Source organism: Gallinula chloropus, assembly GCF_964237585.1.
Source record: "Gallinula chloropus genome assembly, chromosome: 5".
Taxonomy (NCBI): domain Eukaryota; kingdom Metazoa; phylum Chordata; class Aves; order Gruiformes; family Rallidae; genus Gallinula; species Gallinula chloropus.
This window is the reverse complement of record NC_140090.1, coordinates 72,848,567-72,863,217: the sequence shown is the minus strand read 5'-3', so window position 1 is coordinate 72,863,217 and position 14,651 is coordinate 72,848,567. Positions and strand designations below refer to the sequence as shown.

The 14,651-nt window shown below is 38.5% G+C and overlaps 1 protein-coding gene across 2 annotated transcripts in view; it reads right to left on the bottom strand.

Annotated features, from left to right (window-relative positions):
• Positions 1-14,651, bottom strand: part of NHLRC2 (NHL repeat containing 2) — a gene marked incomplete at its 5' end in the record, with an annotated part of 28,839 nt that overhangs the window by 8,443 nt on the left and 5,745 nt on the right. For both annotated transcript variants that reach the window (XM_084264326.1, XM_084264327.1), the window contains 3 exons: positions 9,447-9,576; positions 10,339-10,460; positions 13,107-13,562. In XM_084264326.1, the coding sequence (XP_084120452.1) occupies positions 9,447-9,576; positions 10,339-10,460; positions 13,107-13,562 (708 nt within the window). The remainder of the gene's footprint in view (positions 1-9,446; positions 9,577-10,338; positions 10,461-13,106; positions 13,563-14,651) is intronic.

Here is a 14,651-nt window from a genome sequence, read left to right as displayed (position 1 = left end):
ACCTACAAATTCATTTTACTACTTCTGGGAGCATATGTTCAATTTCAGGACTTTGCTTCCAGGATGCATGTCTTGCACATTTCAGATGCCACTATTCTGAGGCTACCAGAATGAACAATGCTAGAAGACTGGTTAATTCAGAAGGTGAGCTTATTATCTTGCTACGCTGTACAGCTCATTGTGAGGGATCTTAAAAAGTCGTTTGGTAATTATTTAATATTTACTTCATCCACCAATGAAATGAAGGAGTGAGACTAGAACTGAGCCTTTTAGAAAAGTCTGTTATTCATCTGTCCAATGCTCTAACTCCATTCACTAAAACCTCCCTTGTAACAGCTATACATTGAACAAGCTTCTTACTCTAATTCTGCATGCTGAAAGGTTTATCAAAGGAGACTCTGGAAGAAAGCATCATATTACTACCAAGTTATACTGAATATTTAAGATCAGTAGAAAAAATACCCTTTCTACAGCTACACATCAAGACAGGAAAAAATAAGAGCTCCATAACTATAATAAATTTTAATGCAAGGTAAATATTTTCTACTGGATGGCAATTAGAACAAAGAGAATGGACACAAGCATGGAAATGGCACAAACATACTGAATTGTGGAAAATATCAGAACTTTAATAAAAAAACCTTAAAACCAGAAAAATAAAAACAATGCCTACAGTTGCATAGCTAATGTTTTTTATCACACAGTGGTCCTGATACTACAGAGTTTAATGTTTTATGTTCTGAAACAAAAGACAAAACTCTCTTATTTAAGGTTAGAGCAGTTTGAGGACATTCGCCATTGTCATCCTTCTACTGTTCTGTGGGGTAGAAGAGCAGTCAGGGAGAACCAGCATATTAAAACTGTAGTAATGCCATCATTATCATTACTCCTTATCATCCTTGAATGGAAAGAACTTATTTTTAAAGAATTTATTATAAAACAACATGAAAGAACAAAGCAGTTCTTTTACATTTATTCAATTAAACACCACATTCCAACCTATCTTGAGCTGGTTTAAAAATCCAGTGTAGTTTCTCCTTATTAGGGTATGTGCTTTCTTATCTTTAGTGCTGCTTGTATCAAAGCAAAGTATGGCTTGCAAATGTGATATACTTAAAGGTTCACTAATAACGAACTGGAGCTCTGAATGCAGTGGCTTTGCATGTCACACAATGCTTCAGTGCCTTTCAAGTTCCCAAATCTGCCTCTGCTGAGTATTTGTTTTAAGAATTCACAGTTCTGTTTGAACACATCTTTAAACAGTTCAGTAATACTGGTGACCATTGACTGTGAGTCAATCTGAGTGCCCAGAAAAGACCTGATTTTGTACCAGTCAACACCAATATCTGCTTGAAGAGATTCCATTCCCAGGACTACCCACACTCGCAGCTTCCCTGTCTGGGAACCGTGCACTTCCAGTCTGGGAGTTAAAAGCCTGGGAATCAAAGTTATATTTTGTGGCTGGCACCACTGACATTTTGAGAATAGACTGAAGTTTTAAAATATTATTCCTGTCTACTAATTTTATCTTCAAAAAAAGAAGCAACAAGGAATAAATCTGTTGGTACACTCATCCTCTGCAAAAACACGAGGCAAAAAGGGCTATACAACACATCCTCCAGTTTACAGATAGGCACGCTGCCTGCATGCACATGCGAAAGCAAGTCTTGTTTTTACTTCAGACAGTGTAAGTTTAGCAATTTAAATCCCAATCTAACTGACAGAACAACTACAGAATAATTGTTCTTCAATGAGATAGAGAGAGCAAAGCCCCAGAGGAAGTCTGGACTGTTAGAAGAACACATCATCCTTTCTGGAGGAGTAAAAATTAATCATCATCTTTTTTTCCTGTGCTACCATTTTTTTCTTCCTGGCACTCTTTCACATAGTGTTGCATCATGCAAACTACATAACCCTTTATGAAACCAAATACTTCTGGAATTTTCTTCCTTAGTTAACACACCTGTCCTCTCAAGAAAAAAAAATCTTTGGACATAGATACCAGTGGAAGGTAAAAGGGACCTAGAAATTATGGCTGTAATCACAGAATCACAGAATTGTAGGGGTTGGAAGGGACCTCCAGAGATCATCGGGTCCAACCCCCCTGCCAAAGCAGCTCCCCAGCTCATATTGCACAGATAGGCATCCAGAAGGGTCTTGAATATCTCCAGAGATGGAGACTCCACCACCTCCCTGGGCAGCCTGTCCCAGGGCTCTGTCACCCTCACTGGGAAAAAGTTCTTCCCCATGTTGGTGCGGAACTTCCTGTGCTCCAACTTGCAGCCATTGCCCCTTGTCCTGTCTCCACAGAGCACTGAAAAGGGGCTGGCTAATTCCCCCTGCATTCCATGGTTAAGATACTTATAGACATTAATTAGATCCCCTGTTAGTCTTCTCTTCTCAAGGCTGAACAGTCCCAACTTACTCAGCCTTTCCTCATAGGGGAGATGCTCCAGGCCCTTAATCATCTTCATAGCCCTTCTCTGGACTCTCTCCAGGAGATCCCGGTCCTTTTTATACCAGGGAGCCCAGAACTGGACACAATACTCCAGGTGGGGTCTGACCAGAGGGGGAGGATCACCTCCTTTGACCTGCTGGCCACACTCCTCCTGATGCACCCCAGGATCCCATTGGCTCTCTTAGCCCCCAGGGCACACTGCTGGCTCATGGCAAACCTGTCATTTACCAGGACCCCCAGGTCCTTCTCCACAGAGCTCTTCTCCAGTAGGTCATCCCCCAGCCTGTACTGAAACGAATGGTTGTTCCTTCCCAGATGCAAGACTTGCTTTTATTGAACCTTCTCTGGTTTTTCCCTGCAATAATAATAATTTCCCAAGTTTTCTATCTCAGGCCCTGTGACTGTAATGGCAGTAAATACTTGAAAATATCCAAAGTAGAAATGCTAGCGTTTGTTAACATAGAAGAACTAATTTAGATTAGTGCTGGGGTACATCACTATAGCCATAGAAAAAGCTCAATCTGGTTATGAGTTTTATTCATTCCTGTTTAGGCACTGCAAACACGTACACTTGAGGGTACTTAGCACTGCAATCTCCCCTGACCCCCAACACCCACATTCCCTATTCAAAAGCACTTTCAGTGTCAAATGAGACTAGTTAAAAACTGTCTCATTCTGACCCCAGCGTGCCTGACAAAGCCTCTAAGACTTGTTAAGGATGTTTACTTTCAGCAGCCCTGCATCTGGAATTCTGCATGAAAAACTGTATCTGTTTCTTGAACAAGTATTTAGAAATCTGATTTGTAGTTTTAATTTCTTTATCATGAGCATATGTTGAATTCATGGAACAAGATTACAGACTGTGGAACAAGGACAATGAGGAATCATCATTCCAGGTACAAATTCCATTTTTTTCTTATAGAGGGCATTTCAAGTCATGGACTTGAAAATATAACAAAGTTTGACATCTGTTAAGATGGTAACTTTTCCAATCCAAATTCTTCTTTTTACTGCAGAAAGTAATTATCATCATCACTCATTTTTTCAAGATATAGGGAAGCCCTATTTACTAGAAATTTAGTCTGTTAATTGTGTGGGATTACAGTTGGATATTTAGTCACAACTCCAATTACATCCTTAAGTTAAGACTTTAGTCTTCGTATGTTTCTGTCAACAGCATGTTTCTACTAAAATAATAATGTCAAGATCTCATTTTTTGACCTGTTTCACAAAATCACAGAATCACAAGGTTGGAAAGGACCTTTAAGATTGAGTCCAACCATTCCTGTCCTATGCTAAACCATATCCCTAAGTACCTCATCTACCTATTTTTTAAACACATCCAGGGATGGTGACCCAATCCCCTCCCTGGGCAGCCTGTTCCAGGCCCTGACAACTCTTTCAGTGAAAATATTTTTCCTAACATCTAATCTGACCCTGCCCTGGCACAGCTTCTTGCCATTTCCCCTTGTCCTATCACCTGTCACCTGGCTGAAGAGACCATCTCCCACCTCTCTACAACCTCCCTTCAGGTAGTTGTAGGCAGTGATAAGGTCTCCCCTCAGCCTCCTCTTCTCCAGACTAAACATCCCCAGCTCCCTCAGTCGCTTGTCATAGGATTTGCCCTCCAGCCCCTTCACCAGCCTGGTTGCCCTTCTCTGCACTCGCTTGAAGACCTCAATGTCCTTCTTATGGTGGGGAGCCCAGAACTGCACACAGTACTCCAGGTGTGGCCTCACAAATGCCGAGTACAGGGGCACAATTACCTCCCTAGACCTACTGGCCACACTGTTTTTGATACAAGCCAAGATGCCATTGGCCTTCCTGGCCACCTGGGCACACTGCCCAACTATTCAGTCGGCAATACAGTTTCTATAGTGAACACATGAAATATTAGTAAGTTTCATTGGTGTTGTTATTCAGCAATACCATAAACTCCTTAATCCCTTCATTTTGGCTTGGGATACAGAATCAGAGCATTCAGTCAACAGTTTCATTGTGTTCCTGTAGAGAACGCCTGTAGGGATGATCACACAAAAAGCTACTAGTTCTGGAAGGTTATCCCTCCTCAGTTTTCTCTCAAATGATTAAAGGGAGAAATAAATGCCAGTTTAGGAGCAGGAAGTGGAAGGTACTTGGAGGTGGCAGAACCTGTACATAAATTATGTTAGGCGAAGACTAAAATCTGTTTGTCCCTCTCTGACTCTGCCAACTGCATGAAGCTGACTGACCCCCTCAGACAATGTATAGAAGGAAACAGTGCACTTCAGAAGTCCTCTCAAAGCAAGACTGGGTAACAACCTGCTTCACTGCAGATCTTTACTCCAACTGCTTAAAGTAGTATTCCTCAAAATACTTTTTCTCCTTTAACAGGTCATACACAGCAATGAAACCCTACAATAACTTTCCACCTTTTTCAGCCTCATCTTTAATAAGAAGTTATTTGTATTTAAACTATCTGAATTTTCAAAGAAAAAGAACTACTGTTTATAAGCAAATTTAGGATCTAGTTCAAAGAAAGAAGACAGACACAGTACTGTGCCATGTCACTGAGTCTCTAACAGGATTGTCTGTGCAACTGAACCTGTACCATGGCAAACGCAGCCCAAAGTTGAATGGGGTATCTTTATAGGAGTTTCCTGTGTGGAGTACAGACTGAGATGAGAAGGCCTTCTGCATTCTGAGTAGATCTACACAGACACATCATGCAGTCATACTACACATGTTTAGAGTAATTCAAATTATGAGTGGTCCAAAAAAAGAATTCCCAACTAATCCCTGATGATCACAAAACCAGCTCTTTTATTTTTCAGCTATTACCAAGGAAAATTTCTTTCACAGGACATAGAAGGCTACAGCCTCAATGCCAGAATGAGACCAAACTAAAAAGAAAAAGAAGTGACATGTAGAAAGCATACTTTCAAGATACAGACATAAGCAGTTCATATATGGTCTGAGCTCACTAAGTACTAACTGCTTATTGCTGAAATGATTATTGCTTTGGTTTTTTTTTTAATAAATTAGGGAAGAATCACCACGAGTGATTCAGAAAAAAAAACATTTCCTCTGGAATGCAGTGGTACTAAATAATCCTCTACCAGAAACATGGAGAGAAAAAAAAATATTACATACCTTTGCCTTTTAAGGGCTATAAAAACTGTACCAGTGTGACAAGGTACTGTACTTTCATTTAAATAATATCTATGTAAAACCTGAACTGACGTACAAATTTCCAACTGAGAATATGGTCAATACTGTACTTGGGAGTTTCTATAAATAGATTACGATCATGCAATTTAAGACCAGATTTTGGAATGTGAAACACACAGTTATGTCACCAAGCACAGGTCATTGTCCTGTTCCTTCCAGCAAGAATGCAGCTATCAAGAACATTTCATGCTCAGATCAACTGTGCATTTAAGTATCACTTGCTCTCAACACTCACTGAATAAAAATAGAAGGGGACAACAGAGAAAGCTAAAAAAGCACAGAGTAATTTAATAATGTATTTTTAAACTACTGGCCCTCTCCCTGTATTTCCTACACAATCTATGTCAATGCAAATTGCAGCACCAACTTCAAGGAAGCCAGAATTTAATCCATGGAATCGGTTCAAGAATTTTAATGGGGGAGGGTAAAGCACAAGCTCAGTGGTTGCAATTAGAGAATTAAAAAAAATAAATGCCAAGGAAGAATACAGTCTGCCTGAACCCTGGCATGTGTTTTGTCTCCATTAGCTCCCCTACCTTGAAGAGAGACATTTGTGCCAACTTTCTTTTAAATGGTATTTCACAGTCACTTAAACTCTTTGCCTCAGACTTCAGCATCTGTATAAATGGGGAAACAAAAGCCCTATGGAAACAGTATGACAATGTGTAAAAGCTGCTACTTAGTAGTATCTGTTCTATTAATTTTTCTGCACCCTTCTTTTTCTCAATATTTTTAATTTCACTACAAACTACTACTGAAAACTTTAAAACGGTGAAGTTCTTTAATTGATCATATATCATAATCTTTGGTATTATGATTGATCAATACATAATCTTAACTGTATGTAGGAGTAACCTCAAGAAATAACTGATACTGAGGAAAATATTTCTCTTAAGAGCTAAGCTTTCTCTATGAGACTGAAAAAAGTTAGCATAAGCTGGTCAATATTATCTAGTGAAAACAGCTTAAACATTTCAACTTCTTTTTTTCTCCCTTTCATGTTCTGGGTAGCATAGCTTTTGACATTAAAAGGATCAAGCATTACTTGTTAAAAAACTACAAAAATCCATAAATCTGTATTCTTAAAAGAACAAATGCCTCCTGTATGCAACTTAAAATACACAGATTTAAGGAAAATGAGAAAATGTGTTATTTCCATATGCCTTGCCACTTAACAGAAGTCAAACTTAGGTGTTTTGCCCTAACAAACCTAAGCTGTTGAAGTGTACATTAGCTCTTGCAATTGCACAGATACACATAAGCATATGTAAAAAATGGTCACTGCTGTATGGATGCAAACAGAAGTAGTTTTTTAAACTTTCATCACCTGTTTCATCCCTCCAAATGCATAAAGAGACAGTGGCATACCACTTTTAGTATACTGACACACGGGTATCAACTTGTAGGACAGCACACTGAGAATCATCAACAGAAGGCTGAGTCTCTGCCCAGGCCAGCAAGGATTTCCTAGAAGACTCAGCTTCACATGCAGTTACTAGGAAATGCATACTACGATTGATATACTGGATAGTGACACATGATCCTACTAGGCTCAAGCAATGTGAAGTAACAGTACAATTTTGACAAGCTCTGCTGCAGTGCTGAAAAACTATTTTGATGTCTGGCAACAAATTTAAAGAAGTCACTGCAGCTTGTGACAGTATCTATGCTGTAAGACAAATGCACTGCAGCCTACAAGATGTGGTACTGTCAGCATTCCACTCAATACAACTCTCCCTTTTGACAACTCTCTTTGGTTGTAGCTTTCTAAGAGAGTTTTATATAGCTATTACAGTAATTAATTTTTTTCATGGCTTACTTTATTCACACAGAACCATACTAAAAAAACCCCAATATTAAAAAAACCCTGAAGGCTTCCCCCCACCCCCATTTATCTATTTGGCCTATTACCCTCTCAAAGAAGGAATTGAAATGTATGTAATCTCTTAACTGATAGGTTATATTCTAGTTTGTAGAGATCTAAATAGGTAACTCACTGGTAGGTTCTAATAAATATGAAAAAGAATCTATACTGGTCTGTACAGAGTGCATTCATAAGATCTGATTTTTATGTAAACACTTATAAAAATTCAGCAGTGTTGAACCATGCAGATGACTAATCCTCCACAGGTGACTAATTCAGTGATTACTACGCTCATGTTGATAACAATCATATCAATTAACATTTAACAAGGAGAGCTCTCAAAAATAAGAAGTATCAACAGATATTCAACTGCTGACAGAAACAGCAGCAAGCATCCTGAAAAATGAGAAGGGAAATTATAGGGTATTTTGAATAGTTCTGTTAACCAGCTCAAGTTTCTGAAGCACTGATGAGTTATTAGCCTCCTTCACTGATCTGCAAAACAGCTCTGCAATAATATCTCATGGAGATCAGCTTGCTTGCTCAAGATACCTTGAAAACTATACTGTCTAGTCACACCAGAATCTACCAGTTCACAAAAGGAAAATCAGATTGGATTAAATTCAGCAAAACTCACACCTTCATTAATAGAGAATCTCACTGGATATGAGTTGCTTTCTCATACTACTCCTTTCTCTTGCAAGTAGGATTCCATATGTTTAACACAGATTGTAAGAGTTACTGACAAAACCTTTGAAAAAAAGAAGTGTTTTGTTTTGGTTGTGTTTGTTTTGGTAGAAGACATGTTACTAAAAGTGTTAAATCTAGAAATTGATGCCAGTTGCTTGTTTAAATCGCCAAGGCTGCTGGTGGTACACTGTCTATGTGTTTGTGCCAGATGACCTCTATACAATCAGTATTTGTGAACTAGCTTCACATTGCCTGAAACTTGGCTGTGTCTTCCTCCCTTGTAACTATCCCAAGATTATAACAAATGCTTTCAGGTCAGTAAAATGTTCTAATTCACTAATCTTGCAAAGCACACCTATATGTACAGATATTAGACTAAATCATACTACTTCCCTACTCCATTCATCTGCAGATTCAAGAAATCACAATGCTGGAAGTCAATTTTTATGCCCGAATTACTGACCTAAAGTGGTTTATGCCACATGAGGTATCGTTCTGTCATTGTTAACAAATTGGCACCTGAAACTTCTTGAAATGGAAACATTATAAAAGTAGTTATTTTTGGTTAAAAAAAATAATTATTTGTAGTAATGCCATTTCAAACTCAGGTGTGTTAAGTGAATCAGGAAAGAAAGCTACTTAAATCCTCAGAAGCTGATTCTTGCATCCATCTTTGCATTCATACAAAGACTTCATTTTTATCCCAAAGCTTGCAAGGTTCTTTCCAAGGTATTCCTCTCCTATCTGGCTGCCTCTATCATGACCTTGAGTGTAATGATTTTATGTCACCTAAACAGGAATAAACAGACATTCCCAATGAAAATTATTTTTATTTCCTAAGCTCAAATATTTACAAGTGGTCAGATGTCTGTATAGTCAAGGAAAGGAACTTCTAGACAATGTTGGCTTCCTGTAAAATGTAGCTGCTTCTTAAGTGATCTGGGCATAAAGCACTGGCTTGACAAAAGCAATCACAATTTCCTTCTGTTACTAAATCACTTGATACAAAAGAATTTTTCTTCTATCAAGTAACAGTTTATATTTTGTCAGGATCCAAAAGCAGAACTGAGGGTAAAAACCAGGGTTTTCATTTGCAAGTGACAGACTGAGTTGTAAAGTATCTCTGTACTTTTTCATAGCTCAGATTACTACCAAAACAGGAAAACACTTAACAAACAGTCATGCATGTGTAAATATGAGATGCTAAAAGCTCAGATACAATACTTGAATTTCCAAAGATGACATCCCACGGAGAGCTGATAGGCTGTTCTTCTCCTTTTGCTCCACCTTCCTTATCAATTCCTTGTATCCCAATGCCTGCTACAGTGCTCACCATCTCTAATTCCAGGTCAATCTACAAGAAGCAAAAAGCTAGAGACACTGAACGTACAAAATTACGTTAACTAAAGCTAGGGAACATCTGAGCTACATGTCAAAGCCAGTTTGATCAAAACATTAAAGAATGGTTTGGGCTGGACTGGACCTTAAAGATCGTCACCTATTCCTGCCCTCCCTTTAATTCTGACCCATAAGCTCTTGGTCAGCTTCTCATCCACACCGACAGGGAGCTCCATGCACTTCAGCTGGTCATTGACATAAAGGGCGACACCCTGCCTTGTCTTCCCTGTCTGTGCTTCCTAAAGTGCCTGTATCCTTCCATCCCAACACTTGAGTCATAGGAGCCAGCCCACCACATCTCCATGATGCCAATGAGACCATAGCTCTGCAAGGCATGCACACGTCAGCAACTCCTTGTTTATTACATAGATGCATTTAAGTCAGGCCTTAAGAATTTGATACTACTGTAAACATAAAGAAAGCATTTTTGCTTCCATTACTAAGAATAGATGTTTCTCATAACAGGAAAGTAAAAGTCACTAGGAAAAAAAAGAGCTACTCATTCTAGCACAGCTGATTTTTATCATCTTCATTTGAACAGAAGCACAGAAGTGTGGGCCTCTAAAAAACAAACTACATAACATTTATTCAAAGATACAGAGCCAAATTTCCTTCCTGATGTTGAGGGTACTCAGAGTAATTAATTTGGTGTCTTTTTTTTTGTAAGTAGAATAAGGTGTAAGAGATTATATCTTTAATTACCTTATGGAAAATTTACCTTTCTAATCAGGTGATTTTCTGTATCAGCAACATAAATAACACTATTTTTTATAGCGATCCCTTGTGGTGAGTTGAAAGCTGCCTCTGAAAATCTTCCATCTCTCCTTCCACTATTTGGACCTAAAAATGAAACAAAACAAACTCAAAAGCAAATTCAGAACAAAAACCACAACACCCATCTTAAAAATAAAGTGCATACACTAAAACCTGCAAGAGAGTTACATATTCTAAGAGGTGCTTCTATGGCAACTGGTACAGTTGACATTATTAATAATTTTGTTTAGTCTCATTTTAGTCACTGTTAAATGAAATTACAATAGCCTGGTACTATTATGTTCTGAACTCATTCTCTACTCACTCTCCACTCTTCTTTAATATCACTTTCCGAAGAGAAGTCTTCATAGAGGTCTAAACTTGTTCCTGTTCCCTTGCATTAAACGACAACAGCAACACCAGAAGACAGAAATTAAACTCTACACATTTGTTTATAGAATCATAGAATGGCATGGGTTGGAAGGGACCCCAAGGATCATAGAGTTCCAACCCCCCTGCCACAGGCAGGGCACCAACCTCCAAGCCTGGATCTACACAAGGTTGCTCAGGGCCCCATCCAACCTGGCCTTGAACACTTCCAGGGACGGGGCATCCACCACCTCTCTGGGCAGCCTGTTCCAGCACCTTCATTCCTGACTACACCCAAGCAAGCCAGCAGGAAAAAATTACATTCCAAAACTTGTAATTACTTTGCTGTAATCGCAAATGAAACTAATATTTGATTAGCAGCATTTTCTCATTAATAATAATTAGGAAGATGATGACATGGAACTAATTACACAAAGGAACAGTGAGGATGATGGAGTGACAGTCTTCTGCACAGTATAATCAAGAAACAGAAAGGAACATGACCTGAATACAACAGTGTGAAGGTAAGCATTGTGTTTCAGAGGGAGTAACATTTAAAGGGCGTTAGCAGAATGTGTCAGCAGAAGACATTTAGATATGAGTTACGTGTGGATCATGATTTATGATGCAAATATAGTAATTTCAACCTTTGTGCATGCCCACATTTATTACTGTATCACCAACTTCATTACATTATTTTCTGCCCACTGAATCATTTAAATGAGTCACCAAAACACAAACTTTTACAACCTGCTGTCAGAAGACAATTTAGACCTTAACAGACACAAAGCACTGAGGTTCTAGAGCATTAGATTGCAGTAGTTCCCCTTGTAAGCTTTAGGGTGTACATCTCCAAGAAAGGGAGTAGCACCAAGTGCCACAGGAGGGAGGGGTACCAGTTCAGAGGTTACGACACCTCCCTCTGACTTGCTGTTTAACAACTGTCCCAAGACACTGAAGGGTAACTTGTTGGATGAGACTTCATCTCACATATCAAATAGAAATCAAATAGAAATCAAATTCTCTCCCTTTTGTCATACAAAGTCCTGTCTGTACCTCCCATAGTAGAAGGTTATTAATAGTACTGCTTTTACCAGGTTGATTTGGATATTTAGCCTGTCTGTCCAATTCACTGCCACTTCAAATAGCAGTACTTCCTTTCTAGTATTTTTATGTTTTATAGCATCCTGCTGTGGGACAGGTATTAGTCAATACCAGACTAAGTAGCATAGCATACAAGTCCTGATTCTAAGGCATAAATTAACCATTGCTTTCACTTCATAATTCCATCTTTTATGGTTGCTCAAAGACTGTCTTAACAGCTATGTACTTGGTGCATTAAGATGTAACTTTGACCACTGTAACGGATTTTTTAAAAACGTCTGTTTCATTCATAAAAGAGTAAGGCATACAAACAGTGTACAATTTGACCTGATGTGCAATGTAAAGCAGATACTAATTTTACAGAAGCAGTCCAAGAGGATTGTTTTTTGAATCCCAGACTGGTTTGGGCTGGAAGGCACCTCAGAGATCTAGTTCCAAATCCCCTGCCACGGGCAGGGACACACTCCACTACCCAAAGCCCCATCCAACCTGGCTTTGATCATTTCCAGGGAGGTGGCATCCACAACTTGCTGAAATATTAGTAATATAAACTTTGTAACAAATATAACTGAATTTAAAATATTTAAATTTCACAGTTTTCATAACCTGTTTATAAGTTACACCTCAATTTTGGTGAGAACATAGTAGACCTTTTTTTTCATATGTACCAAGGCAACTTCATTTTAAGGTGCCTATGTACCAGTACAATGCCACTGGTGTTAATTCCCCCCTCCCCTAAAAACTAGAAGGGGATCCTATACAGAAGTCCTCTTCATTTAAAAAATAACCACCACCAATCAAAAAAACCCACACCTCAAAAACCTCCCAACGTAACTCCACCAAATTTAAGATTCATTTCTTCTACTATAACGGGAGGCATTGGCATTACCATCTCTTTTCTGTACCCTACCTTGCTGCTAGATGTGCATGTACATCACTTACATCTAAACCCATTTGCAACTCTTTTAGAAGAATACTAAATATATTTTCTGTCATTCATACTGGACATCACATGAAAATACAGTCTTGAGTCAATGGAATAAAGGGAAAATAATTAGACATCTCAACCAATTGCATTAACTGAATCTACCATTGATGATACTTTACTACATCTCCTGTGCCTCCCCAAACCCCACCTCCAGTAAAAATGATTTGGGTAGGATAAAAAAGTTTTGGCAATGCTTATAAACTGCTAGGTCATCTAAGAAAAGAATCAGCCTCCTAAACTAAAATTACTGTAATAAACTTATACACCCTTACCTCCAATAGTGTGTAGAATTTGTCCATTTTTTTGAGTAACCAAAATCCTATGATGTCCAGTGTCTGCTATTACCAGTCTTTCTCCTGAATTATCAACAGTCACTTTGCCAGGAAACAGCAGGGGAGAAGGTGGGAGGGAGTCCCTGTATAGCTTTATTCCAATGTTGTTATCTTTGATTTGTCCTCTCTCCTTGTAGAATTTCAGTGTTATAGAAGTAAATAAAAACAACTTCTCCCTGTGTCCCTCTCCAACAAGTGAAAACAGCATATTTCCACGAGGCCCAAGGATGACCAGAGTTGGCCAGCAGGACACTTCTAGTTCATGCCACAGTGTTGCATCTGCATCGTTTACTACAGGGTGGGCAATGTTGTACCTCAGAATGGCACTTTTAATGTTATCCAGAACTTTCTCGTTTGGGAATTTCGCTGAATGGACACCAACGATTACAAGACCATCTGAAAGAAAGAATAAAGTTGTGCATTGAACCATATTCATACTTGCATAAAAAAAAGTAAAACCAAAGCACAGTTATCTCACAATGTCTGACTGCTTTGCAGAATGAAAGAGGATTTGGACAAACAGAAAGTAATTACATCTCAGGAAGAATACAGATGGCAATGTATACAAAACACTGAAACTCAGAAGTAACATTTCAGTAAAATTACTGAACTTTAAGACCATTACTTCTCCAGCTAGTTGACATTTAATATGTCATAAATTGTTCTTAGTTCCTGCATGTCTACATATTAAGGTAGAAAATACTTTCACAATAATTATGGGCAGGATCTATCAGCTCAACTGATACTTCCCCCCTCCCCAATGTTTATAATGCCTCTTTGTCTTCTGATTCCTACACACAACTGTGGTGTTTTAGAAAATAAATTCTCTTCCACGTTTAACTAGAAATCACAAATGTAACACTGAACTCTAAATCCAAAACTGCCTTGGAATATCTAACCCTAGATAAACAGCAAAAACATAAGTATAGACTTCTGAAATCATTCCAGCATTCTGTATTTCAAATAAAAATCACGGCATAGGCAACAGAATGAAAGATAGCACTTGCTACACACCTGGCAGCTTTGTAGCCTTTGCCTTCAAAATGCTTACCTTAATTTCTAGATGTGGTTAATAAAGACAATGAAGAGTTTAGATTTTCCCGTAGCAGGGATAAGTACACTTGAAATCCTAGCATGAAGGTGTTGCATAAGCATAACGTACTATAATTCTGTTTATATACACTACATACATAATACCAACCCTAAAATCAATCAAAACCACACAATTATGAGCATCACTGAACTTTTTGCTTATTTCCTTAATGAAATTCAAACATAAAAATCCCAGACATCAGCTGTTTTTCCCTTGTGATAAGAAATAAATATACTTTCAGTCCACGCACACAACTATACAGCCCCAAATTCACGCAGCTCCAAATTTTCCAAGCCCTCTTCCTACCCAACAGAAAAAGGATGAAGCGCCTTGCTTCAGGCAAGACACCTTTCAGGGAGAGAAAGATGGGAGGAAAAAACACCTCAAAAGAC